This window comes from Protopterus annectens, chromosome 5.part0 (assembly GCF_019279795.1).
Source record: "Protopterus annectens isolate FY-2018-M chromosome 5.part0, PAN1.0, whole genome shotgun sequence".
Classification (NCBI taxonomy): Eukaryota; Metazoa; Chordata; order Ceratodontiformes; family Protopteridae; genus Protopterus; species Protopterus annectens.
Window position 1 is genome coordinate 1,329,472,402 of NC_056735.1, and position 27,871 is coordinate 1,329,500,272.

The 27,871-nt window shown below is 44.7% G+C and overlaps 1 protein-coding gene across 1 annotated transcript in view; it reads left to right on the plus strand.

Moving 5' to 3' along the window:
* The window catches only part of NDUFC2 (NADH:ubiquinone oxidoreductase subunit C2), a 123,886-nt gene that overhangs the window by 77,579 nt on the left and 18,436 nt on the right, over positions 1–27,871 (plus strand). Inside the window, exon 2 of the mRNA XM_044071137.1 lies at positions 14,630–14,773. Within this exon, the coding sequence (XP_043927072.1) occupies positions 14,630–14,773 (144 nt within the window). The remainder of the gene's footprint in view (positions 1–14,629; positions 14,774–27,871) is intronic.

Consider the following 27,871-nt stretch of genomic DNA (forward strand, 5'->3'; position numbering starts at 1 on the left):
CCAGAAACAGTTGCTTGGCCTACCTTCTTCTAAGACATCCACAATCTACTGCTTCAGCCTAACAGACAGGAGGCCATAGCAAGGATGACAGAGTGGCCAGCAATATTACTGGCAAGACGACAGGTCAAGAATCAAGGTGTAAATTACAACAAGGTAATATATGAAAAAAAGTGAATCAAAAAGAGGTATATGTTATAGAGGACTCTGGAACTGCACAATTTGTTTTTAAATAAATGTGTGTACTGTACTCTGAAACAAAATGAAAAATATAGGAATATTTTCTAACACAACACTAAAAAGACAAAACATCTTGCTCCTTTTCAGTCTTCCCTTTTCATTCAATCTGAATTTTGTTTGTACTCCTATAAATACCCTTTAGCTCTTCCCTTTCCTCAGACTTCTGTAGCTGTAGGTCTGAAATAAATCCAGAGCTGAGTCTGGCTCATACGACACGCTACAGGTAAAGAATCAACAAATGATTTTAGCATCTTACGAATTATTAGACTTTTCTCAGCTCTCCTTCGCATTACACATTTTTATCAGAAATAAATGTGTGTGTGTGTGTGTGTGTGTGTGTGTGTGTGTGTGTGTGTGTGTGTGTGTGTGTGTGTGTGTGTGTGTGTGTGTGTATATATACATATATATATATATATATATACATATACATATACATATACATATACATATACATATATATACACATACATACACACATGAGTACATAACTTCTTTTTTTTTTTCTTTTATAAAATAAACTGTTCTGCAAGTTTTCATTACCCTTGGTTCTTTTCTGACAATTTTTCATGCTCTGTTCTCTTAAGTTTACCTTCACTGTTAACTCTGCACCTCATAGCTCTGGAAAGCAGTCTTTGGAATCCCAGGTCTGACACCATGTTGCTCATCTAGTCAGGAAGTAATAGACGAGTCTATGTGGGTCCTGTTAAAGCAGCTTTGTTAGGTACAAACTTAGCAGGATTGAGGTTTAATGATTTTAACTTAGATAAACATATACAAACTAGCTGTTGCATTCGTACGTGCTCATTCTCTGGCTGCACTCTCAAAATGGTACTGAAGCTAGCACGTGCTTGCTATTTGTATTCGCGTTCAGTCCTTGAAACACTTCTTAAAGGTACAGCACACACACACACCACATACCTATTTTACAGCACCTCTCTCGCTTAATAGTACTATGTGTCATCTGATGTTTTAAAAACTTAGCTTTTTCTCTTTGATAGTCTGTGGAAATGTAGATGATTTTAGATGTACAGATAATTAACTAATCGAATTGTCCTTGCTGCTTTTGAATTTAGGCATAGTTTTGGGGCTGTGAATGGAGAAAGCATTGGATGCATGCTGTAATGTATTTGTAGAGTTGAGTAACTTAAGAATCGAAGTAATTCTTGAAACTGTTGGGCACTGAAAGTCCTGTAGTGGATGCACACTCAACCTTGCCTAAAATTTTTTTTTTCTCAAATTTGTTGGGCAAGAGTTAACCTCTTAACTTTCATGGAGTATTGTAAACTGATGTTGGTGTGCTTTGTTAAAAAGCAGTTGTTTGGTGTTTTTATTATAGCATCAGCTAACAAACATAGCATGCTTTCAGATGTACTTGGAATTCACGTACTGTTATGTGTTTGTAATATACTGACAACTATTAACATCAGTAGTTTATATCAAAGTTTTTTCCCCTCCACTGGACCTTGTGCAAGCAGTCCATTCTGGGGTCATAGGAGACTAGTATTCCTAGGCAAACCAAAAGCCCCACAAACCATCTCTTCCCACCTAGTAGTCTTAATTAGCTCTGTGTTTACTTCTTTCCCCATTGTCTGTTCTTCCAAGCCTGATGTTGCAGTCCCCTGAGGGGCAGCATGGCTCCACACTCTGCATTCCTCTTGGCTTACTTATGCTACTGACCATGACTGCTCAGGCTTGGCTAACTTGGATGTTCATCGTGGATACAGCTGCAGTCATAACAGATGGGTTATCCTGCCGTCAGGCGGGTCCACGGTCAGCCGAATTCCAAAGTCTAGGTCCGGCGTCGGTTGTCGTCGCTTCTTCCCTGACGTCAGTGCGGCACGGGTATAAGAGGCAGCCGATGCCATTTTCTTCAGTCTTTCTTGCCGTGTGGTGCCCGAAGCAGTTCGCAAGTGCCGGTCAGCCAGCTCCTGAGATTTACAAAAGTATTTCAGCCGAAGTCTTCTAAAAAGCTAAGTACCCCGTTGGGGAAACTTTTCTTGCCTCAGACCGATGTCAGACAAAGTTAATGGGAAGCAAATACCGCATAAGGATTTCCACTCTTTCTGTATACCTTGCTTAGGCCCAGACCACGACGTCTCGGCCTGCCGTTTTTGTGTTAGATTCAATAAGCGCACTAGTAAGCATCGGGCGGAGTTCGCCCTTCACTTTTTTGGCAAAAAATGTAATTATATTATGTCATCTGATACTCCGACTCCAGTTTTGAGCAAAAAACGCAAAGATAAGGACCGACATACGAGGTCCGCGCCATCTACTGAAGCCACGCTAAGGCAGACTACAGTTCTCCGGTACTCAGCGAGGCGCCTACGCAGCCCCTGAGTACAGATGACCATGCATTACTGGTGTCTTCAGTACCCGAGGTCGCAGGCTCCACGGACCCCATTCCTGCGGTGCCACTCCTGGCGGGGAAACTCAGAATTTAGACAGGCCTGCCACTTCTCAAGGGGTCTTTAGGCCTTCCTCCTTCTCTAAATCTAAAGCAGCCATGAAAACCAAAAAACAGGTTCCTCAGACCCCCTCTCAAGGCACCATGCTTAAAAAACAGATGCTTTAAATGGCTGAGGATTTGATTACTCTTATCAGGGGTTCTCAACCCCCCTCTGACAAAAGGCCCAGATTAGAGGAAGACTACCCTTCCTCAGATCAAGCTTCTATTACCTCAAAACTATCCGAGTACCAGGATTATGCCTATTCTCCATTCGAAGACTCTGATGCAGAGGAGTCTATTCCCTCGGTCTCCCCCCTGAGGACTTCTCTTTTGGGGAAACCCTGCATACTTTGAGGGAACACTTTCACTGGAAAGGCCAAGATTACTCAGATTCCAAGAAAAGGCTCATGGAATTTCTTCTGCTCCCCCAGCATAGGCCTCTGGCTATCCCTCCTGTTTTAGATATATTGGATGATGTGTACACAGAAGCCAGCCTTAATCCAGATTCTTTGCCTCCAGCTCCTGTTAAACCAGGCAGGTATTACCGGGTTCCTGATTCTCACCAGTTTCTATATAAAAGCCATACTGCTGACCCAGAAACAATTTCACAGGGTCCCAAGGGAATTAAGGCCTCTACTGCTAAAAACCAATTACCTTCAGAGGGAGATTCCAGAGCATTAGAAAGGTGGGGGGGGGGGAAGGTGTACACCTCGGCCACTATGAGGGCATTAAACTGTGTCAGTTCCATATGTTAAAGTATCAACAGTTTTTGATATCTCAGCTGAAAAGCAAGATGACACAACCAGATTTAAAAGAGTTGCAGGATTTGTTGCATGGTGCAGAGCAAGTGGGTAAACATGCCTTGCAGTGTGGTTTTGATGCTTTAGAGGCCTCATGTAGAGCTGCTGTTACGGGGTCTGTTATACATAGGCATGCTTGGCTCAAAGAGCAAACCTTACCAGTTCATGTCAAAGCTAAATTATTAGATGCACCTCTACAAAAAGATGTATTGTTTGGTGTTAAAGCTGAGGAGGTGCTATAGAAAATGGAGGAAACAGCGAAATCAATGCAAACAGTGAAAGATTTCCTGCAGGTACAGCCTCCACGTTTCAGCAGAAACTGGCCTTCAAAAAATGTGTCCTTTCCAGCCACGGACAGACCTCAAAGGGGCAGATACAGGTGCCCAAGGGGTAGAGGGCAACCTCAAGGATCTTTCAGAGCCAGACAGTGGCAAGCACCAGCCCCAAGAGGTGAAGAAGATAGATCACAGTCTTTCAGAAAACAGACACAATGACTTCCCCCTACACCTGCCAAGCAAAGCTTTAATGGCAGCACCTTTGGGCGGAAAACTGGCATTATTCTCAAAAAATTGGCATATTGTTACAAAAGACAAATGGATTCTGGACATTATAGACGGAGGCTACAGGTTCCACTTTCACACCCTTCCAAAAATGAGAGGCATGCCAAACCTGCCACAGAATCAAAGGGCAGAGACACAAAAACAAGTTTCATCTCATGGACATAAAAGCAATTCAAGAGGTACCTGCAAAAGAACAAGGTCAAGGGTTTTATTCCAGACTATTCCTGGTACCGAGGAAAGACAAAGATTGGGGACCTATCTTAGACCTATCCATACTAAACACATATCTACAGGTGCCAAAATTCAAGATGCTCCCATTACAGCAGCTTCTTCCCATGCTGGGCAAGGAGTCTTGGCTGGTAACATTGGACCTCAAGGAGCCATACCTGCATGTCCCTATCAGACAAGATTGCAGAAGATACCTCAGATTTCTTGCAGGTTCAACCCATTACCAATTCTCTGCATTGCTGTTTGGCTTATCTACTGCGCCCAGAGTGTTTACGAAATGCCTGGCATCAGTAATCGCCTTCTTCAGACTACAAGGGATACAAATCTACCCATATCTGGACGACTGCCTGATCCAAGCGGACAGCAAGGACATACTACTGCAGCACCTGGCGTTTGTGTATCCCAAGAACAGTTTTATTACAGTCAACAAAAAGAAATCAAAACTAATACCCTCTCAACAAATAATTTTCCTGGGTGCCAGCTTGGATACAACCACCCAGATAGCCTACCTCACGCCAGACAAGCAAGGGCAACTGTCTCAGTACTTCAGAAAAATGGCAATTTACACCAGGCTAACTGCAAGGAAAATCCTGCAGGCTCTGGGATTCATGGCATCTTGCATCCTACTAATCCCATGTGCAAAGCTGCATATGAGGAAACTTCAATGGTACCTGAAAAACTTATGGTCTCAACACAGCCACAGCTTGGGAGCAATTATCCCACTCATTCCATGCCTTCAAAAGGAATTTTTGTGGTGGACTCAAGCTTGCCAAAGAAACACAGGTCTTCCTTTCTGTGTACCTCAAGCAACTCAAATCATCACAACAGACACCTCAGACTACGCCTGGGGAGCACACATGACAGATCAGTGCATTCAGAGAAAATGGACCAGAAAAGAGAAGCACCTTCACATCAACCAAAAGGAAATGCTAGCCATGCAAAAGGCTATTATGACCTTCAAAGACCTACTGCATGCCGGCCAGCTATTGATAAGGACAGACAACACCACAGTGATGTGGTACATAAACAAACAGAGGGGAACTCATTCATACCCCCCCTGTGCAGGCAAGCCATGACCCTATGGAACACAGCACTGGAATTGCAAATACAACTACAGGCACAATTCCTGCCAGGGAAGGAAAACACACTGGCAGACAACCTAAGCAGAAATCTGACAGATCCACACGAATGGAAGTTGCATCCTCAAGTTTTCACAAAGATAACTCTGGCATGGGGACAGCCAGACATAGATCTCTTTGCCACCCACAGAAATTGCCAGTTGAAAAAATTTTGTTCGAGGACCTATCATCCACAGGCCTGGAAAGTGGACGCACTTTCCTTCAATTGGGCAACATTGACAGTCTGTCTTTCCGCCTCTTCCTCTGCTGCACAAAGTTCTATTAAAAGCCAGAGCCAGAGAGGCCAAAAATGATTCTGATTGCTCCAGACTGGCCAAGACAACACTGGTATCCGCTCCTGAAGAGTCTGACACATTCCCCAGCATGGATCCTACCTCTAGTACCTCTTCTGTTGTCCCAGCACAACTACAAAACCCTTCACAGCCATCTCAAAACTCTAAATCTAGCTGCATGGAGAATTCCTTGATTTCCCAACAGTTTCTCCTCTCCAAGGAGGTGCAGGATGTCATCTTGGAGGCCAGAAGACCTACTAGAAAGGCCTACTCCGCCAAATGGAAACGCTTTTGTACCTGGAATCAAGAAAAGGGACAGAATCCTTGGGTAATAAATATACCTCAAATTTTACAGTACCTAGCTGAGATGTTAAACAATGGACTTTCCTTCTCCTCCATCAAGATCCACGCTTCAGCCATTTCTACACAATACAACACAGATCCTCCTTTATTCTCTCACCCTCTCTTAAGGCAGTTCCTCAGAGGGGCAAAGAATATAAAACCCCCAAGGAAACCACCAGTCCCTGCTTGGGACCTCAACTTCGTATTTGAAAAGCTGACCCTTCCTCCCTTCGAGCCAGCTTCTTCAACAGAGTTACAGTACTTGTCATGGAAAACAGCCTTTCTTCTGGCTATCACCTCAGCACGCAGGGTTTCGGAGCTACAGGCCTTCATGGCTGTGCAACCATTCATCATTTTCCATCAGGACAGACTTTCCTTACAAACCAATCCTACCTTTATGCCAAAGGTAGTATCCAGTGTAGCTTTGAATCAGACTATCCACTTACCTACCTTTTATCCTAATCCACAAAACAAAGGGGAAAGGCTACTACATTCAGACAACTTCGTTACTACTTGGACAGAACAAAGCCATTCAGGAAATCTGAGCAACTCTGTTGTAGGTGCTCAGGGAAAGGCTATTTCCAAACAGACCATTTCAAAATGGATAGCCCACTGCATACGCTTTTGTTACTCATTTCATGGAAAAACTGTGCCTGCATGCATCAGATCCCACTCCACCAGAGCCACAGCTACCTCTGCAGCCTTCCTCAGGGGGATCCTACCAAGGACATTTTGGAAGCAGCCACCTGGAGTTCAGTGCACACTTTCTCCAAGCACCATCACCTCCCACTATACTCAAAATCTAGAGCGGGCTTTGCCACAGCAGTCCTGCAGGGCATCCTAGCCCCTCCTAGTTCCACTTAGTGCCTACCACCCTTACTTAGCTTTAGGATTCTACCCATCTGTTATGACTGCAGCTGTATGCACGATGAACATAGTACAGTTTTGTACCTACCATAAATGTAGATGTTCGAGTGCTCATACAGCTGCAGTCCAGGTTTCCCTCCCTCCATCCCCTCTAAGGACAGGCCTTATGACAAACACTTTTCATATAACCTTTTTGGGGTATTCTTTTATGGGGTATTTGCTTGCAACTACTGTTTTTTGATTTATCAACATTGCATCTTTGCATAGCATTGTTTGCCTTCCTTCTGGGGGCACCTGACATCTGGGGCAAGAAAAACTGAAGAAAATGGCGTCGGCGCCTCTTTTATACCCTTGCCGCACTGACGTCAGGGAAGAAGCGATGGCAACCGACGCCGGACCTAGACTTTGGAATTCGGCCGACCGTGGACCCGCCTGACGGCAGGATAACCCATCTGTTATGATTGCAGCTGTATGAGCACTCGAACATCTACATTTATGGTAGGTACAAAACTGTACTTTATCACTAGGTAATATGTGAGCTCCTTCTATACGTACAAACTCCTCCCTGCATGATTGTCAGCCACCAGCAACTGCTCACTTCTAGCTTCTGCAGACATCTGAGCCACTATATGAACTTAAGTCACCTAAACCATAGCCAGAGCTTCCTCTGTCTATAGCATGGAACTAGCTGGTTGTATACCAAAGTGTAAGTTGATCCTTTTTTTCCAGGGTTTTTTTTAACCCTTCTGCCTTACATCTGTCAAGCCTTCCCTCAGACATTGAGATGATCGAGGAGTGCCCTCATTCAGGCAGCCATGAGAGTGCTTGCATGGTTGCCATAATCGTTTTTTACTTGTGGCATAATCTCTCCCCTGGTGGTGATGCAAGCAGCACATGTTACCGCAAAGACCACATGGACCGCTGTGATGATGCGTGCATGCACCATCGCATATGTTCCATCACATGTGCTAACAGGTCTATATTATAAAGTCGAAGCTTTAGGTAATCGAATACCTAAAGGTTGACGGCGAAAGCTGTAAACATCGAATGGCCACTTCGCAGATTTTTTCGTAGGGAAAGAATATGCATGGCTGGGGGGAAAAAATTCAAACCCTAATCAGGTGGGGGGGGGCTTTGCCCCCCCCCCCAACTAAATATACCAACTCCAAGATCGCTCTACAGTGGAGAAAAGGGCAGATTCTCTGTAATGGCCAAGCAAATTCTTTCCCTACGAAAGAATTTGCGGAAGTGGCCGTTCGATATTTACAGCTTTCGCTGTTTAGGTGTCTATCTTTAGGTATTCTATTACCTAAAGTTTATATCACCTAATAATAGACCCTGTGCTAACAAAGGCTATTTTCTCTGGCTTCAGTAATCACACCCATTATATGCCCTGCAGCAGCACCACATAAAATGTTGAGCTTCTGCTGTCCAGCTGAAGCTGTGTTATAGCAGTGTTATGAGCAAAGTAGAAAGCACCCCCCCCCCCGCAAAGGTTTGACATTTATATCCTCTCTACCTACTCCTGCTATTCAAACCCAGGTCCTCTGGGCCGCAATTGAGGATGTTCTTCGTCTTCCATTGCTGCAGTCCTGACTATTGGGTATAGTCCGCGTCCCAGTCGGCCCGAATACCAGAGTATAAGGCTGGTCAGGGCGCATTAGACTGACGCCAGTACGTCAGGGTACTAATGCGCATGACCGACGCCATATCCTCAGTCCGCATGGTCCGATGCAGAAGCAGTTTTGCGAGTGCAGGTTGGCGTTCTGAAATATTTCAAACCGGAGTTTCAGACCAAACAGAGTTGGCTAACATTTTGGTTTTTCTTGCCTCAGTATTTTACCGGATGTCAGAAAAAGTGAATAACTGTATTTCTTGTGGGAAACAGATACCTCATAGGGATTATCATACCTTGTGTATACCTTGTTTAGGGCCTGAGCACGACGTTGTTGGTTGCCGCTCTTGTGCTAGGTTTAACAAACGCACTATTAAGAGGAGGTTAGACTGTGCCAGGTTAGTGTTTGGGAAGCGTTGCAATTATAAAATGCCGCCGGATGCTCCGCCCGCCTCCAAGAAGCGCAAGGATAAAACAGTGAAGCCTAGGGTTGAGGAACCGCAGTCCCGGACGCCGGTTCTTTGGAAGGCTCAGTGGAGCCGGAGGTTTTGCCAGGAGTTTCCATGGAGTCCCAGGCAGAAACTATACTCTTACAGGATGTGCCTTCTCAGGAGGTTGGCCAGGCTGAGGGGCTTCTCAAGTGACTGTTCTTCCCTCTCTTCCCAAGGTAGTTAGGGCCTCTCCTTCTGTTGCCAAAACTTCTATGAGGGGTAGGCCTCCTTCAGCTTCAGTGGGAGCTTCTCCTACCATTTCAGGTTCTGTGCCTAAGAAACATATGCTTAAGATGGCAGAAGATTTGATTACTATGATTAGGGTTCTATGCCCCGCCTGATAAGAGGCCTAGGGTGGAACCTGAGTTTGAGAGTTTTGAACAGTGTTCTGAGGCTTCAGAATCTTCTGTGGAAGATTTGCAGGAGTATCCTACCTATTCTGATTCTGATGTGGATGATTCCACTCCTACAGCGTCTCCACCTGAGGATTTTTCATTTTCAGAGACCTTGCATTCCATGAGGGAGCACTTTAAATGGGAAGGCCAGGATTACTCTGACTCCAGGAAAAGGCTTAGGGAGTTCTTGTTTTTACCCCAGCATAGGCCTTTAGCTATTCCTCCTGTTTTGAATGTGGTGGAAGATGTTTTGCAGAGGCTTCCTGAACCCTGACTCTTTGCCTCCTGCTCCTGTTAAGCCTGATAGGTATTATAGGGTGCCCGGCTCATAAATATTTGTTTAAGAGTCCTAGGGCGGACCCAGAAACTATTTCCCAGGGGCCTAAGGGTGTAAAAGCTTCTGTGGTTAAAAATCCTGTCCCCACTGATAAAGAGGCAAGGGCTTTGGATAGGTGGGGAAAGAAAGTGTATACTTCTTCCACTCTAGCCATGAGAGCTTTGAATTGTCAGTTTCACATGTTAAAATATCAGAATTACCTTCTTTCACAATTGAAATCTAAGGTGGATGCTTTGGCGGAAGGTATTGAGTGTAAAGAGTTGCTGGATTTGGTTCATGTGTCCGAGCAAGTGGGTAAGCATTCTTTGCAATGTGGTTTTGATGCTGTACAGGCCTCCTCGAGGGTGGCTGCTACCAGCTCTGTTCTTCGCAGGCATGCCTGGTTGAAGGATCAGAATTTAGCTGAGCATGTTAAGACAAGGATTTTGGATGCTCCTTTACAGTCTGATGTGTTGTTTGGTTCGCCTGTGGAAGCTGTTTTAAAGAAAATGGAGGACAAAGCTAAGTCTATGCAAACTGTTAAAGATTTTTGCAGGTGCAGCCACCAAGTTTAGTAGAAATTGGCCTGCTAAGGGGTGGACATACCCTGCTTATGATTCTCAGTCTAGGGGTAGGTCTAGACGTGGTAGGGGCAGGGCTCAAAGTTCTTTTAGGCCTAGAACAGGGAGTTCACCTGCTCAGACTTCTGGTGAGGGTAGGGGTCAGTCCTTTCGTAAACAGACCCAATGACCTGTCTTTTCAGCTGCCAGCAGATTCTCGACTGGCAGCTCCTTTGGGGGGAAGACTGTCTCTTTTCAAAGAAAATTGGGATTTAATTACTCAAGACAGATGGGTGTTGGATATCATTCACCACGGTTACAGATTTTATTTCCATACAATGCCTCCTTTCAAAGGCATGCCAGATGTTCCTCCTCTGCAAAGAAAAGAGGCTCACAAGCAAGTTTTACAGTTACTTCACATAGCCATTCAGCCAGTCCCTGTGTCAGAAAGGGGCCTAGGTTTTTATTCTCGCCTGTTCCTTGTACCAAAGAAGGGGAACACGTGGAGACCAATTTTGGATTTATCTCTCCTCAACACGTTTTTGGACATTCCCAAGTTCAAGATGTTGACGTTACAACAGCTTTTACCTCTGCTGGGCAAAGATCACTGGATGGTAACTTTAGATCTCAAGGAAGCTTACCTTCATGTGCCTATAAGGCTAAGTTGCAGAAAGTATCTGCGGTTTCGAGCTGGAAATTCTCATTATCAGTTCTCTGCATTGCCCTTTGGCTTATCTACTGCCCAGAGTATTCACAAAGGTTCTGGCTCCAGTGATAGCTTACTTCAGGCTTCAAGGAATTCAAATCTATCCTTACTTGGACGACTGCCTGATTCTGGCTCAAGAAAAGGAAGACCTTCTACAGCATCTGGAATATGTTATAGCAGTGCTAAGATGCCTAGGGTATTCTGTGAACGAAATAAAGTCCAGTCTAGTACCCTCTCAAGACATGTGCTTTCTGGGTGTAAGACTGAATACAGCAGCCCAGATGGCCTTTTAACCCCGGACAAACAAAACAGTCTGTCACTTTACTTCCATCAACTATCTCATCAGTCCGTGCTGACTGCAAGGACAGTCCTTCAAGCATTAGGGTTCATGGCATCTTGTATTCTGGTGCTTCCCAATGCCAAACTGCATATGAGGAAGCTGCAATGGTATCTCAAGAATGTATGGACACAGCACTGCCAGGATTTGGACACTGTCATTCAAATAATACCTTGCATTCAAAAGGAATTTTTGTGGTGGGCTCAGGAATGTCACCTAAACAAGGGACTCTCTGTGACCCGGCCAGAGGCAAGTCAGATTCTAACGACAGATGCCTCGGACATTGCTTGGGGAGCTCATCTAAATGGAAAGTGGATACAAGACAAGTGGCCTGCCAGACTACAGCATCTACATATCAACATGAAGGAGATGTTAGCAGTCCAGTTTGCATTGATGGCTTTCAAGGAGTTACTTCTTCCAGGGCAGGTGTTGATTCTAACAGACAACACAACTGTCATGTGGTACATCAACAAGCAAGGGGAACACATTCTTATCCTCTATGCAGGCAAGCAATGATTTTATGGGAGACTGCGCTAAGCTTGCAACTTACTCTTCAGGCAAGGTTTCTGCCAGGAGCACAGAACTCCTTAGCAGATGTGTTAAGCAGACAAATCATGGATCCCCACGAGTGGAAACTGGATCTTCATGTATTTCAGAAATTGACAGTGTCATGGGGAACTCCAGACATAGATCTGTTCGCTTCTCCACTAAACCACCAGCTGCCAAAGTATTGCACAAAGGGGTTTCATCACACAGCTTGGAAAGTGGATGCTCTGTCTTTCAGTTGGAACAACCTTCATGTGTATGCCTTTCCACCTCTACCGCTTCTTCCAAAGGTACTTTTAAAGGTCAGACAAGACAGGCCAAGGATGATTTTGATAGCTCCAGATTGGCCTCGGCAACACTGGTACCCACTTCACGGAGTCTGGTAAAGAAGCCTCCATGGCCTTTACCTCTGATTCCTCATCTGTTATCTCAGAAGGACGGTCATCTGCTCAATGTCAAGCTTCACTCTCTTCATCTGACAGCCTGGCATATTCTGTGTTGAAACACAGCAGGCCTCAACTTCCTCAACAAGTTTTAAATGTGATTATGGAAGCTAGGAGGCCTAGTACTAGGAGAGTGTACGCAGACAAATGGAAGAGATTTTTATTTTGGAGTACAGCAAAGAATTTGGAGATTTCAGAGCCTAATTTGAGTGTGGCTCTTCAATATTTTACTGAATTATTGGACAAAGGTTTGTCCTTCTCTTCCATAAAGATTCATGCTGCAGCAATTTCAGCTCACTATGATTGTGACCCACCTTTGTTTTCGCATCCTTTGTTCAAGCAGTTTCTTAGAGGGGCAAAGAATATAAGACCCCCACGTAGAGCTCCTACTCCTGCTTGGGATCTCAATTTTGTGTTGGAAAAACTTACTCTACAACCTTTTGAGCCTGCAGCTACTGCTGAATTGAAATATTTGTCATGGAAGACTGCTTTTCTGTTGGCTATTACTTCTGCAAGAAGGGTGTCTGAGTTGCAGGCCCTTATGGCAGTAGAGCCTTTTTTGATTTTCCATAAGGACAGGGTATCATTACGTACTAATCCTTCCTTTATGCCTAAGGTGGTTTCTAGTGTGGCTTTAAACCAAACTATTCATTTGCCTACGTCTTTTGCAGATCCTCAAAATAAAGGGGAAAAGATTTTGCACACTTTAGATGTACACAGGCAATTGCGTTATTATCTGAGCAGGACTAAGAATTTTAGGCAGTCTCAGCAGTTACTTGTTTCTTTTGCTTTGAGTTCACAGGGCAAGCCTGTGTCAAAACAAACTATTTCTAGGTGGATTGGCTTTTGCATTGCATTTTGTTATTCCCATCATGGCAAGGAGATTCCAGCTGGGATTAGGCCTCATTCCACTAGGGCTACTGCCACTTCAACAGCATTTCTAAGGGGTGGCAACTAAGGATATTCTGGAAGCAGCTACTTGGAGTTCAGTGCATACTTTCTCTAGGCATTATCACCTTCCTATCTACTCTAAGACTAGGGCTGGTTTTGCCACAGCTGTTTTACAAGGCATGTTGTCAGCTCCTACTACTTTATAATTTGCCAGCCTCCCTTACCTCTGCTTTGGGATTCTACCCAATAGTCAGGACTGCAGCAATGGAAGACGAAGAACATAGTACAGTTTTGTACCTACCATAAATGTAGATGTTCGAGGATTCCATTGCTGCAGTCCACTCCCTCCTTCCCCTGTATTTAGGGGTGGTTGTGTAGGTGAGTTGACATGCTTGCATTTTTGTATATATTGTTGTATATATCTTGTACATGTTTTTGGTGCAGGTTGTTTTGGGACTTGTCTTTTTGGGTCTTCTGACATCTGGGGCAAGAAAAGACTGAGGATATGTTAGTACCCTGACGCACTGACGTCAGTCTAATGCGCCCTGACCGACGTCAGCCTTATACTCTGGTATTCGGGCCGACTGGGACGCGGACTATACCCAATAGTCAGGACTGCAGCAATGGAATCCTCGAACATCTACATTTATGGTAGGTACAAAACTGTACTTTTTTATCCCTCTGTCACTAGTACAGATTTTGAGGTAATCTTGAATGTATAATAAATTTGTTTTTGTACGGATTCATAAATTGAGTAATTGAATCTCTTGTAATTATACTGGGGGAAACTCACCACAAATTAAAAACAAGAAGGGAACATGTAGATTTTCATGAAAAACACAAACTAAATAATTTTTGCACCCTTTACACTATTCCATCTTTAATCTCATATTCTACATTTGTCTTTTGCAAAGCCTTAGAGGGTATGTGGGAAAGTTTCATGCATTAAATTTTGACAGATTGAATCAGTACTTCCACTAAGTGCCACTAAAACAAATCTGGCTGTTTGCAGTTAGCTTTTCTAATTTCATTTAAATTCTCAGTGACTAAACCTGTGTGTTCCCTTTGTGCAGTAGTAAATAGTTGATTAAAATTTGCGAAGTGGTCACTGCAGGAGACTCTCCCTTCACCCGAGGCGCAATATATTCTAAGGGATTATGTACATAAGTGAGGTTTGAGAGAGCTCTGCAAGTGGAAGGCTAGAGGTCTTCCCCAACAGAAAACCAGATGATAAACCTATGTTCCAGGCATGTTCATTTGTAATAACTGTTGTGTGTTCAGTTGTAGCTGCTCCTCCTGAGCCTTCAGTGAAAAGGATAAGACTGGCTTAGCTGATATTTTTATGAAAATACTGTAGATTGTCTGCAAAGAAGAACTTTAGGTCCAATTTGCTTTACCGGTCATGATTCATAGCCATAACTTAACTTTTTTAATGCAGGTGTACATCGCCAGGCTCTGTGGATCACTGCTGGTGTGTTTGTTGGCTATCACCTTACAAAAATGGAGAACTACAAATATGCAAAACGCGATCAGGAGATGTTAGAATACATAAGATTGCATCCAGAGGACTTCCCAGAAAAAGGTATGTAATTTTCCATCATTTTCCCTTAGGTAAATGTAAGACAAACTAAGATTGTTCCACAGTTTAGGTAATCAACTGCCATGATACAACACTGACCATTTAATGTATATTGGCAGTGTTGTGGTTATTTTGGCCATTGCTGATTTTGTTAATGTAGCCTTGTACTAGAAAATGTCATTTGTTTTTGTGCTATTATCTCTGCTATTATTTATCTGCAATGTTCTGTCACAATGCCCTTGAGTTCTTTGTTGTCTTGTAATTTAAAGCAGCATTGAGAGAGTTTTGTGCTGCATATAAGATTTATTAGCCATAGTCCTGGAGTCCAGTAAAATGGTCTCACAAAGACTTCTATTAACTACTGCTGCAGTACTGCTGCAGTTGTAGTATCAGCGGATGTGGTAAGAATAGGTCCGTCTCCAAGTAACCTTTGAATTTGCACCTCAACCTTTGAATTTGCACCGCAAGAGTTAGGACTGCTCGACAGTTAAAACTTCCCAAGCTGCCACTCTGTGCTTCCTCCCATTATACACCAAAGTTATCTGTTTTTCCATTTCTTATTTGAAAACCTCCTTTTGGAAAGAAATTCAGTCAGCCTTTTGGTTTATTTAAAGAGTAAGTTGTGCCCTCTTTCTGATTGAGTGCTGCCCTTTTTGTACTTGACTGAGGGAAATTCTTTGTTTTTTCCCTCTGTGCCAGGGCAGCCTTAACATCCACTTGAAATGTCATTAATAGGAAGTATGCCTGCAGTAGGCTTATCTTTCCTTACTGAATGGTTCCTTTAGATATCTGCTGTTTGGGTACCTATTATAAAATCTACAGGTGTCCTCTTTATAAGAGAACAGTGCTGTAAAACAAAATTTTGCTCTGACATTATTTAGCTACATTAGAGTAGAAAAACCCTTACTGCTTGCAACATGCTTCTACTTTTGTCTTTTAACTTTCTGTAAACTTGAGTTTTTTTTGAGAAGCTTGAACTGTTGAGTGCCATTCATTAGATCACTTTTGGAGTATCCATTATAATATGGGACTTATTGTGCCATGAATAATAATCCAGTCTGTCTCCAAAACTTAAGGTTCCTTTATTGTAGACATATATCTGCCCTTCGCATGAGATGACATGCTAGTATAAGAGGGAAGTATGTACACACCAAAATTCAGAACTTTGCCATTAGTCTCCTTATGCAGACTGTTGTCAGTCTTGTACTTGAGTACCAGAGGCTGGCTTCAGTTGCTTAGATTTCAGGCAGTTAAGTGCTCCATTGGAAACCCTTCCCGTTTGTATAAAGCTATATTCCAAATCTTGTCTTATGTCTGTTAGAGCAAGTGTGGTTGTGGAAGACCAATGCCATATAAGGATTCTTATTGCAGTTGTGATTTCTGTCCAGGTGTGGAACATTGTTAGATCATGCCCTATTTGTATTTCTTTCATTTCAGAAGCAGTTGTGTCTTTCGGCTTTTCCCGGTTAGGGGTCGCCACAGCGGAACTCCGGTCCGCTAATGATTGGCAGTTGATTATGTGCTGAGTTGCCAGCCCTAACGCACAACCTTCAACGAAGGTACGCCCATTCACGCATGTCTCCGCACAAGACGCTCTAGCTGAGAGTCGAACCGGTCAGTGTCTTACTGTGAGGCGACAACGCTACCGCAGCACCACCACTGCGGTAATCTAAACTCCCTCCATGTTCTCAAAAGTAGACCTCTGAGGGACATGACATTAATTGGAGTGTTGACTGATTTCCCATCAGAAGACCTCCCTGGCCAAGAAAAAGAAAGTGAGGTGAGTGAAGTATGGGCTTCCACCCCTGTGGTGTGGTCTGAGACTGCAACAGCTGAGGCAGTTATTCGGCCCTTGGCTCACTAGCCTTCTCTGGGGCCTTCTGTCAACTCTTTTTGGAGGCTGCTATGGCCTGGGACTCTTGCACATTCCAGGAGACTGCCCGTCTGGCAAAGTCTGCCAGGAAAGAAGAAACACACTGTCTTTCCTTTAACAGTACCTGATGTATGCATTCCTCAAAGATGATCTCAGTGAGTCTCTAATGGAGGGTCCAACCTGATCCAGAAGAACACGCCTGGACATACCAAAGAAATGCACACAAGACTAAAAGTTGGTAGTTTCACCTACCCCTTCTCAAAAAGAGGCTCAGGAGGATTGGTTTAATTTTGCACTGGAATTAAAGCCATACAAGCTGATTCACTCTCTTTCCATCCTCCTCCTCTTCCACTCCATTTAAGAGGAGGAGACCTCCTTTCTCTGAAGAACTTCTGTCAGAATATGATCAAGAAAGATTTGGTTATGCTTTGCAGATTTTCCCAGTAGCTTGTGAGTCAGAGACTGAGGTTACTCTTTCCTCAGATACCCCAAATGAGGAAGTCTCCTTTGGAGATACCTTTATCAGAAACTAAGGATTTTTTCCAATAAGCAGAAAAAGAGGTGTCTGAGTTTTAAGGGGTATTACGAACTCCTCCGTATGGATTCTTCTAAACATGTGGCTGTCTTTCCAGTGCTGTGTGCTTTGGAGGATGCTTTTTCTGCTGCATCATTTCCTGACTCTCCAACCTGCCTCCAAAGAAACTTGAGAGGTTCTGTAGTGTGCCAAATATTCATAAGTATCTTTATAAAAACTGTTCTGCATACCCTACCATTTTCTTAGGTTTAGAGAACTGGATTAAAAATGGTCTTCTGTTATGCCTAAAGACAGTAATAGCTGTGCTTTTGATAGATTTGGAAGAAAATTTGCAGTTCTCTACTTTAGCCTTTAGGGCTATAAACTGCCAAAGCCATAGGTCATAGGTCTAATTATCTGTTGTCCGTATATTGCGAATTTGTAGCAGTTTTTAGCTAATCTTCCTACCTTGGAGGTAAAATCCATTTTTTTTTTTTTTTTTTTTTGCGTGGTCAGATGTTATGTGATCCTATCTCGCCTACATTCTGACTGATGGGTTTCGAACCCGATCTCCTCGGACTCACTCATATGCCAAAGAGCCCAAAATCTTTATTGGCTGAGCTATCCCAGGATGCAGAGCTGGCTGGGCTGAGAGTAGTTATTTTAAAACTTTTTTTCTGTCAGTTTTTTTTTGTCTCAAAAGTGTTTTAACAGCTAACGCTTTTATTGTGTGTGTGTTTGGATTATGAAGACTTGTGATTGCTGAGGTTGATTTTTTTCCCCTTCCTTCATCTAGGGCCTTCGGTCAGTCAACCCTTTCTAAAAAAAACCAGGGTTTTTTTCAGAGTTCCTCATTTGCGCTCTTAAGCGATACTGTCAGCCTAATTTTTAGGTTTGTCTAGGCCTTCGGGCTTAAAAAATGTTCGAAATGTTCAAAAAATCTATTACACAGAAAACACTTGCAGGAGTCATGCAGTGTATGTCACGCTTTCCTCAAGGGTCCTCCAGGAGAGGAAAAAATAATTGATTCTTATAAGTTAATTAAACCTTCTTTTGAAGTGCAGCCTCTCCTCCTCCCGCTTAAAAAGGTAAAAACGGTTGCGGTTGTCCCGTCCGTGGTCCCCGTGTAAGACTAGGCAGGCCTCCTCTTGGCTCAGCTTCGCTGAGCTTCGGGGAAGTTGAGCTGAAACATGTCTGCCTCGACCTCATGTCGACTCGAGCTCTGGGCTTCGAGCCGATGGCTGGGTCATCGGGGCTCGGGTCTTCGAGCCGACCACATCGGCACCGATGGAATCTGGTGTGTGTATTTCGCTCGGCCCTCCTTCGAAATGCGCCTCGGGCGGTCCTAGCCCTTTGGGGGGGGCTTGAGAAGGCCAACCCGCTCTGTTTCTGTCGGTTCTCGGAGATGAGGATGTCAGATATAGACATAGTGCTCCAAAGACTGTTCCAGTCCCCAGTCTCAGTCTTCCAAAATTTTTTTCCACCCAGTTGGCCTCGAGCCCTTTGATGACCCCATTGCCATATCATCATTCCTCCTCCTGCTCGCCGCCCGCGGCGCTGGAGCAGGTGCTATTGAGCAGGTGGGTCGGCGGGACTTCCGTCGCTATCACGGGCTCGGAGACCGGACCTCCCAGGATTCTGGGGGTCGGCTTTCAGGGCCATGATGTGCCTGCCAAGTCCTCTCCTTCGCCATCCTCTCTTACCACCTTCCTGGGGGCGTGGAGAGGGGTCTTTGCAGTTCCCTGTCCGTGTCCAGCGGGTTACCCGAGGCCGAGGGTTAGGTTGATGGGGGGTTCCCTCTCCCTCCTCCCTCTTCGAGTTCTTGGAGAGGAGGAGGAGGAACCCCAAAGGAAGAGGGAAGAGAAGCACTCCCCCCGGAACACATAGAACATATATATGAGACACTGATGCCGGGGGTCTCGGTCGTCCTCGATGTCTCATTTGCAGACATCATGCATCGATCCTCAAACACTACACAACAGGACGTGGCAGAGGCTTCAACGTCCGTCCATCCCTCTAATAAAGAGTCTCTAGGGACATGGACAGGTGGAAGCGACCGACCCCCAGCGCTGCCTTTTTAAGGTAGTCTCTCTCTTTTTGCACACATTTACCAGGCTTCAGGGAAGGATCTCAAGGAGTTGTCAGATTCTCCGGGTAACCCCCCACCTGAGCAGCTAGCCCAGTCGGGTTAGCTCAGTTGGCTATTCCTTAACGTCATTTTCTAACCATGAGGCTCATTTGAAGATTCCCCTTCAGAGGCAGAGGACGGGGAATTTTTTCAGGAGACGCGCCGTCCCAGAGGCGGAGGAGGCCCCGCAATTCTGAGACCCGCGAGTCTTTTTTGGGCTCTTCAGCCCCTCCCATGAGGAGGGATTGCCCGGCCTGCCTGCTGCTCAGTCGGTCGGGTGTCGGTCTAAGCACCTTACTCGCCCCACCGTCCAAAAAATCCGGACCCACCACCCAGTCAAGGGAAATGGCAGCAGCAAAGCTTTAAGCTAAAGCTGAAAAAGGAGTCAGGTCCCCGTCCCCACAGACTGAACCAATCCGTCAAAGAAATCCAAATTCAATGGTTCAGTTACAATCCACATGTTTGATGTGCTCCATAGACCTCAAGGAGGGCGCCTATTACATCATGCCGATACATCAGGAGGGGTCCTCCTGCGCTTCAGCCTGGGGAGGAGTCAGTCCAATTTGCTCTGGGACCTTCGCTGGTGGCTTCCAGATAGGGTGGGGGGGGGTTTGTCTGGGCAGGTTAGTTCAGCAGCTCTCCTGGCCAGGCGAAGCTCTTCTCTACATCGTGTTTGGCACAGACAACATGTCGGTGGTTTGGTATCTGAACAAACAAGGAGGGACCAGATCATACCCCCCTTTGCAGAGCCTGATTCGGACTTGCTAATCCATCCAGCGGACACAGCTTGGCTCCTCCACTTCCGACCTTAGTTAGAGGCACACACAGACGACCGGAAGTTGTTTATGCAAAACGTTCATTAAAAGGTGCGAGAGTCTTAAGACCACCAATTTTTCATCCTGCACCTCCGTGGATCCATCTCCCCTTCGAACCGGCTGCTACATGCGAAGTTAAAATAAGTTATGCATCTCAGATAACTAAATATTCTGTTAAATGTGCATATGATGCTGGCACATCTCCAGGTTTGCTGCTGCTGGGACTGTCATGAGAAGAAAAGACATTTGATGGATTGTGTCCTGTCAGAAAGGTAGCTCTGAATCCATAGGAGAGAATGTTCAGATAAGTTGGTCACTTTATAGTCTAATATGGGAGACTGTATCTAAAATTTCTTGGAAGTCAAGTAGCATGACATCATATTGCTCTCTGTGTGTGTGTGTGTGTGTGTGTGTGTGTGTGTGTGTGTGTATAGATGGAGTTGAGAAATGGCAGAAGGGCAATGATTGTGCTGTGATTTGGTCAGAATGTGTTAAATGCTGCTAATAGTTTATTATCCAGTAAGTAGTTCAGCAGTTGGAATTTGCACACATCTGTAGAACTTTTGAAAATGGGGGAAGGATAGCAGTAATTCTAAAGTTACTCAATTTGTGGGATTTGCCTCCTTTGTGTAGGGGTATTGTAAAAGGTTTGCCTCAAAATTTGAGAGACATAAGTTTGCTGTATGGGCCTGTTAATTAATATTCTGATGAGACAGGCTAGTGAACCTCCAGAAATTTTTAGGACTTTAGAAGGCAGATTATCTCATGGTGACCACCACATTGTTCAGCAAGAGTCTCAAGATCGCATACAAAACTAGCCAACGTACAACTCTGGTAGACTTCTTCCTAGTACGAAAAAGGACTTTGGGGTAGAGTCAGTTTGAAAAGTCATACCCAATGAAACACTCTCCCACATCATTAGACCACTAGTTGCTGCAATCGGCTGCAAGCAACAGTCTGAGAAAGCAGAGATCAACAGAGAGACTAGGCTGAAGACTGGAAGTTTCCTGGAGAGAAGAGTTCAAGGAAATATTTAGGATTATAGAACCTCAGAAGAAGAGGAAATAGGTAGAGTTGAAGAAGAATGGCAGTGCTTCAAAGTGGCATGCATGAGAGTTATGGAAAAGATATGTGGTTGAGTAAAATGTGGAAATAAGGTACATAAGGAAAGCTAGAGGTTTAATGCAGAAGTCCATGAAGCCATCAAAAGAAGAGGAGTACAGGATAAAAAAGTGAGAGATAGAAAAGAGGTTAGAAAAAAGGCATCAGAAGCACTCTGTCTTCTGGAAAGTGATTCAGCAGATGACAAAAAAACTGTGAGGTTGCAAAACAAATAGAGAAATAAAGAAGGTGGTCATCAGACACCCTTTCATAATGGATGCCAGCAACAAGCTGCTCACCAGTCTGCAGGACATCAGAGGTAGATGGAAGGAGTACTTCCTCCAGCTTCTAAATGAAGAAAGCTGTACTGCCCCAGACGAGTTCTATGATGAAAGATGAACAGGAGCCCCACCCTAGAAGTAAGAACAGCACTAAGGAAAATTGTCTGGGAAAGCCACAAGCAGCAGGCTCAAATGAGGTCACAACAGGTTGGGTGAGTTAGAGGAGAAATGGCTCCAGCGGGTACTCGTAGCAGAAACGCCCATCTCAGATGCCCTAGAATTTTTATTCTACAGTCAAGTGGACAAGATCAGAGGGGATATTCAAAACTCTGGGCAGTATAGCTGTATTACAACTCCTGAAACACTTTGAAAGTTCTGTGTATGCTGATTGCTAAAAGAATATGCACAGTAGCAGAAAGCAAGATGGGAGATGAGTAGCTTGTATTTGTATCGGGATGCAGCACAACCAATCCGATGTCTGTAGTGAGACATATAGTTGAGAAGAAGCTAAAAATGCATGTTTCAGGTGTGGGAGAACCAAACTCTTCAGGTGCAGGGGAAGTCAGGGGTGCAGAATCTGTTGCCAGTGTTGCTACAACTGTCCTTGGGGGTTCGGCCACTAGTGTAGTGTATGCAAAAAGAGACCCATGCCCCACCACATTACAGAACAGCAGTCTGCGACTATATTTTCGCCTGAGACGGTGGCTAGAGCTATCTGTTTTTGATTACAGGGTGCAAACCCCAATTATAACCAAAGCCAGTGCTTCCTCCCAATTCAACCACTTTAGGATCCTGATTTTGAAAGGGATCCATAATCCTAAGGTTTTCAAGTGTCAGTCTAATTATTCTGTTTCCTTTGAGGAAAAAGAGGTTCATAGGCCCAAACAGATGATGATCTGTAGTACTATCTTGCCTTCATTCTTGCACATGGGTTCGGAGCCGATTACAAAGCTCAAAGTCTCTAAGTTGGCTCATGGCAAGGTAAGTATCCCATAATGCACTACTAACAATCCCCAGATCTCATTTGCCACTCTACTAGTTTAGAAGTGTTCTCTTTCTTGGCCGTGGCTAAGTTGGAATATTTTTCTTCAAATTTTGATAGTGTTCTCTTTGACTGTAAACTTTAATTTAGTTTAATAGCTTACTGTTGCTAATTTGATAGTAGTGTGTTTCTAAAGTTTTAATGCAAATTGTTTTTGCTAATTGTTGGCTGCCGCTTCCGCAGGCCTTCCTTAGAGGTATCCCTTCATTTTCTCTTGTGCTAGTTAACTAAAAAAACGGACCTAAGAAAGTTTAAGACCTACTTTGCCTTTCCTGTTGCTATTATCAGTCTGTTTCACCTACCCCTCTGTTAAGGGCTAGGCCCGTTTAGAGGATCTAGTCCTGTATTGCCTTTTTCCCTTGTGTGTTTTGTTCAGCAAGGCTAGGCTGTTTAAATTAGAGGACCTCGTCCTCTATTTCCTTCTCCTTTGTGTGTTGTCTCTTGAGCAGGACTAGGCCCGTTTAAGTTAGAGGACCTTGTCCTCTCTTATTGTCTGTCTACGTTTGTAGTTGTTCTTGTGGTAGTTATGTCTAAGGAAATTTTAAAGATCATAAACCTTCGGGTTTTAAGAAGTGCTTAAAATGTTCACACAATGTCCCTGACTGGGCATAGCATTTGTGTATTGTTTGGGAGCCATACATCTACAGGAGACATGTACTTTTTGCCATTCTTTTAGTTCTCTGGTTCTCCAGGAAAGGAAGAACAAACTGATTTTGAAAGGTCTCCTTAAACCAACCTTCGAGGAGGGTTTAGCTAGTTCTTCCTCTTCTCACTCCAGGTCTCCCTCTTCTAAAAAAAGAGAAGGTTAAGTAGGTGAAAAGACATTCTCCTACACCAACTGCTAAATCAGGACCTCCAGAGAAAGTTGCCAAAATTTTACAAACCTTCTACCTCTTCGGCTCCTCTGCTTTCGGAGCCAGTAGAGGTTATTGATATAGACCTTCCAGCTTCGGCCCCAAGTTTTTTGGAGTCTGTAGCTGGATCCTTACCTCGGAGCCGTTCAAAAGACTCATCACCAGTATCTCCGACACTTAGATCTAGAATTTTGCAGAGATCTCGATCCCCTACCTTGTCTTCCAGATCCTCTAGGAGTATTTCTGAGGAGGATGTCGAGAGGGTGGTGCTTAGACCTTTGAAGTAGTCAGCGCTAACATTTGTTGTCGGCTCCAACCCAATCTGTTCCGGAGCTGTCTAAGGCCTTTTTACCTGTTTCAGTTCCTCCTACGAGCCACGGCGGTCCTTCGGAGCTAGATCCATCAGTGCTGTTTGCTGTGGAACCATCAGTTCCAGCACCCCAAGTGGCTTTCTCGGAGCAGAGTTCTGCTCAGACACCTTTGGTGCTGTCGTTAGTGTCTAGGAGCTGAAGCTCACCAGTCAGCCCCGAACGCGGTTCCAAGCCTATCCCTCTGTGTATCTGGTCGGCTGAGCTTGGATCCTACATCTGTTTAAGAGCTGATCACTCTAAAGCCGGGGGCTACTTCTGCTTCCTCGGAGCTGGGGAGATCTGCCTTTGCAATGATGAGCGTGCTGGCTAGGTTTTCAGCTCTACATAAGGGTACCGATGCTCTTCCCCTTTAAGCTCCGACCTCTGTCTCAGCAGCATCTCTCTTGACAGCAGAGACCCACAGCCTCAGGAGGCCCCCAGTTTTCTGAGACCTCCCTAGAGTATCCTTCTGAGGAGCACCCTCGGAAGAGAACTTGCAAGAGGAAGCACGTAGACTCCCCTGATGAGTCCGTCACCTCTGACACTGACCTCGAGGAGTCAGAAGGGTCCCCTAGGTAGTCATCTGATATCTCCTTCGTAGATATCCTAGAGATCCTGAAACAGGCGGCTGGCCCATCATCACCCCTTCTGATGAGGACTCTGTGCCGGAAGGCTTTTGGGTCTCAACCTTCAGCCTCATGGGTGTCTCCACCTTTTGATGAGCTGTTAGATTTGGTGAGTCGAAAGGTGTGGGAAACTCCTGACACCGTGGAACCAGTCCCTAGAAGGCCGAACAAATTCCTTTCAGCTCCTAAGAGAAAAGAGTTTCTGACCAAAGGTGTGCCTGTAGATGCCATGGTGGTGGCAGCAGCCACAAAGAAGGAACTAGCAGAGACATCCTCATCTGTCCACCCACCGAGCAGAGAGTCTCAAACGAACAGATACGGGAAGAGAATTTTTTCTTTAGTGGCCTATCGCTGAATTGCCTCGACCATTTTACTAGGCTTCAAAGAGATCTAAAAGAGCTGGGAGATGCTCTCCAAGGTACTTTAATTGAAGGAGTTCCTGCGAGGGTTACTGCTCAGTTGTCCACCTTAAACTCTATTGTTAACTCCTCCATGAGGCTGATATCTTGCGCAGTAGATGGAGTGAGCAGGGCAGTGGGTTCAGGAGTTTCCCTTAGGAGACAATCCTGGATGCGTTTGAGTAATTTTGCAGAGCCCTTCAAATCTACATTTACCAATGCCCCCTTTGATGGTTCCTCTTTGTTTGGAACAAAGGTAAAAGACACACTCACCAGATGCGAGCAGGAAGGGAAGACTCTCTCTGCCATGGGAGTACATTTTCCATCCCTTCTAGACCATACCCTTAAGGTCAGAGAGGGGGAAAAATGTGGTTCAAGAAATCTGAGATTCTTCACAGATCAGATGCACAAGGTGATTCCTTCTCCAGAGGCAGAGGAGGAGGAAATATTGATAGACATCACCCTAGAGGCAGGGGGAGGGTCCGCAAAACCAGGGTGACTGATTCTTTTCGTGGCCATCCCTATCAGTGCTCCTGAAGTGAGGCTCGGCTGCGCTTCTCTGGAGCCAGTCGGGGGTCGCTTATCCTTGTACCCAGAAGCCTGGCACATCACACAAGACAAGTAGGTACAAAGGATAATTTCCAGAGGATATCCGTACCCTTCTCTTTTTCACCTCATCTAACCATGAAAATCCTAGACATTCCACCCAATCGCAGGGATCAAGCAACTATAGAAGTCCAAAATTTGCTTCAAAAGGGTCATCCAAACCGTCCCCTGCAGACCAGATAGGATTCGGAACTTACTTCAGATTCTTTTTAGTGCCAAAATGAACAGGGGACTGGAGGCCCATCTTGGATCTAAGCGAATCAGTGAAGAAGGCCAAGTTCCGAATGGTAACACTGCAGTCTATTCTCCCTTTGTTAAGGAAAGACAATTGAATGTGTTCCATAGCCCTCCAAGATGCATACTACCACATATAAATGGACAGAGCATCAAGAAGTCATTTACACTTCCGGCTAGGAAGCCAGTCATTACCAATTTCGTGCTCTGCCCTCCCATGGTGTTCACCAAGTTCATGGTGGTAGTAACTGCTCACCTGAGACATCTTGGATTCCAAGTGTTTCCTTACTTGGATGACTGGCTCCTGACTGCCACAACTAGGCATCTACTTCTACCCGCCAGGGATTCAACCGTCCATGTCTGTACTCAGCTAGGCATCACTATAAATTGTGAAAAGTCTGCCTTGTCGCCCTCTCAATATGTGACTTTTATAGGTGCAGAAATAGACGGTCACAATGATGGCTCGCCTTCCTTCAGACAGAGTGCAAAGTTAAGACAACAAATATACAGCCTGCATCCTCAACACAAGGTCAAAGCGAAGACCGCGCTCAAACTACTGGGAACCATGGACTCTACTATAACCCTAGTTCCATTAGCCAGACTACATATAAGAATTCTACAATGGCTACTCTTTTCCCAGTGGTCCCTTCAGCAACTGTCTGTCTCATCCCATTTTAATAACTGAATCTTGCAAAAAGGACCTTCGTTGGTGGCTCCAGTCAACTAACGATAGGGAAGACCATTCCTCACCAACCCGTTGCTACTGTGACCACAGATGCCTCCCAGGTTGGGGGGGTGGGGCATTATCTAGGAAAGACCGTCCAAGGCACATGGCAAGAACACAAGGCTCATTTGCATGTTGGTGTTCCAGAGGGGAGAGCAGTGCTACTAGCATTGCAAGCACTTCATGACTTTATTCCTCTAGGGACAATAGCAATCCAATTGGACAATGTCAGTGGTATGGTATATAAACAAACAAGGAGGAACCAGATCTTACCCCCTATGTCAAGAGGCTCTACGTGTTTGGCAGTGGACGATATCTTCCCAACGCTTTCTAGTTGCAACACATATCCTGGGGAGAACCAATGTGATGGCCGACAAGCTCAGCAGGGCAATCTTGATGCCTGACAAGTGGTCTCTGAATCAGAAAGTCATGGAACAGATATTCTGCAAATGGGGACAGCCTTGCTGCTATCTGTTTGCCACCCCAATGAACACCAAATGCAGCAGCTACTTCATAATTATCCCTCCTCCCCCCGGGGGGAGACACTGAGACACACACTTGTCCACATTTGGCCCTCGGGACTTCTTTATGCTTTTCCTCCCTTTCTGCTAATATCGAAAGTTATCCATAAAGCAAAGACTTTGGGGAAGCAGAATGATTCTCATCACTCCTTACTGGCCTCGTCAGATTTGGTTCCCCTTTCTCTGGCCTCACCTTCTGGATGATCGATCCATGGACTCTGGGCCCAGTACCAGATCTTCTGACACATATATGTCAGGCTCGTTCCATCCATCCCGGTCTCCACACCTTCAACTTGACAGCGTGGCTGCTCCACTTCCATCCCTAGTCGGGCTTCATGATTTCTCCCCTGCGGTTTCGCATATTCTGACATCTCATAAACCTTCTACAAGAAAATTCTACGTAAGCGAATGGAAAAGATTTTCCCTTTGGGTACAAGCTAGGAACATAGAGCCATACACAGCTTCCATTCCTTTAGTATTAGAATTTCTAACCAGACTTTCATCAGGGATCAGCTGCTGCTACAATCAAAGTTCAGTTAGCAGCTATCTCTAATTTTCACTTGGGACAACATGAACCTAATCTTATGGCTCACAGATCATGTAAATCATTTTTAAAAGGCACTTCCTTACTACGACCTCCTTTTCAAGAACCTACATCTCCCTGGGATTTAAATTTTTTTCTCTCAAAACTTACCTCACCTCCTTTTGAACCTTCACATACATGTGATTTAAAGTTCCTTTCATGGAAGACCATTTTTCTGGTAGCCATTATGTCCATCAGCAGAGTGTCAAAGCAGCAAGCACTCTGTCAAACCTCCTTACTTGATATTCCATAGAGACAGTTTCCCTTCGCACTAACCCTTCCTTTGTCCCAAAGATTTGTTAACAATCAAATATTAATCAAACTATTGAACTGCCAGTCTTTTTTCCAAGTCATACAAAGCAGAATATAGGTTTCATCAACTCTATGTACACAGACAGTTAAGGTTCTATTTACATAAAGAGTTTAGGAAATCAGACCAGTTATTTATCTT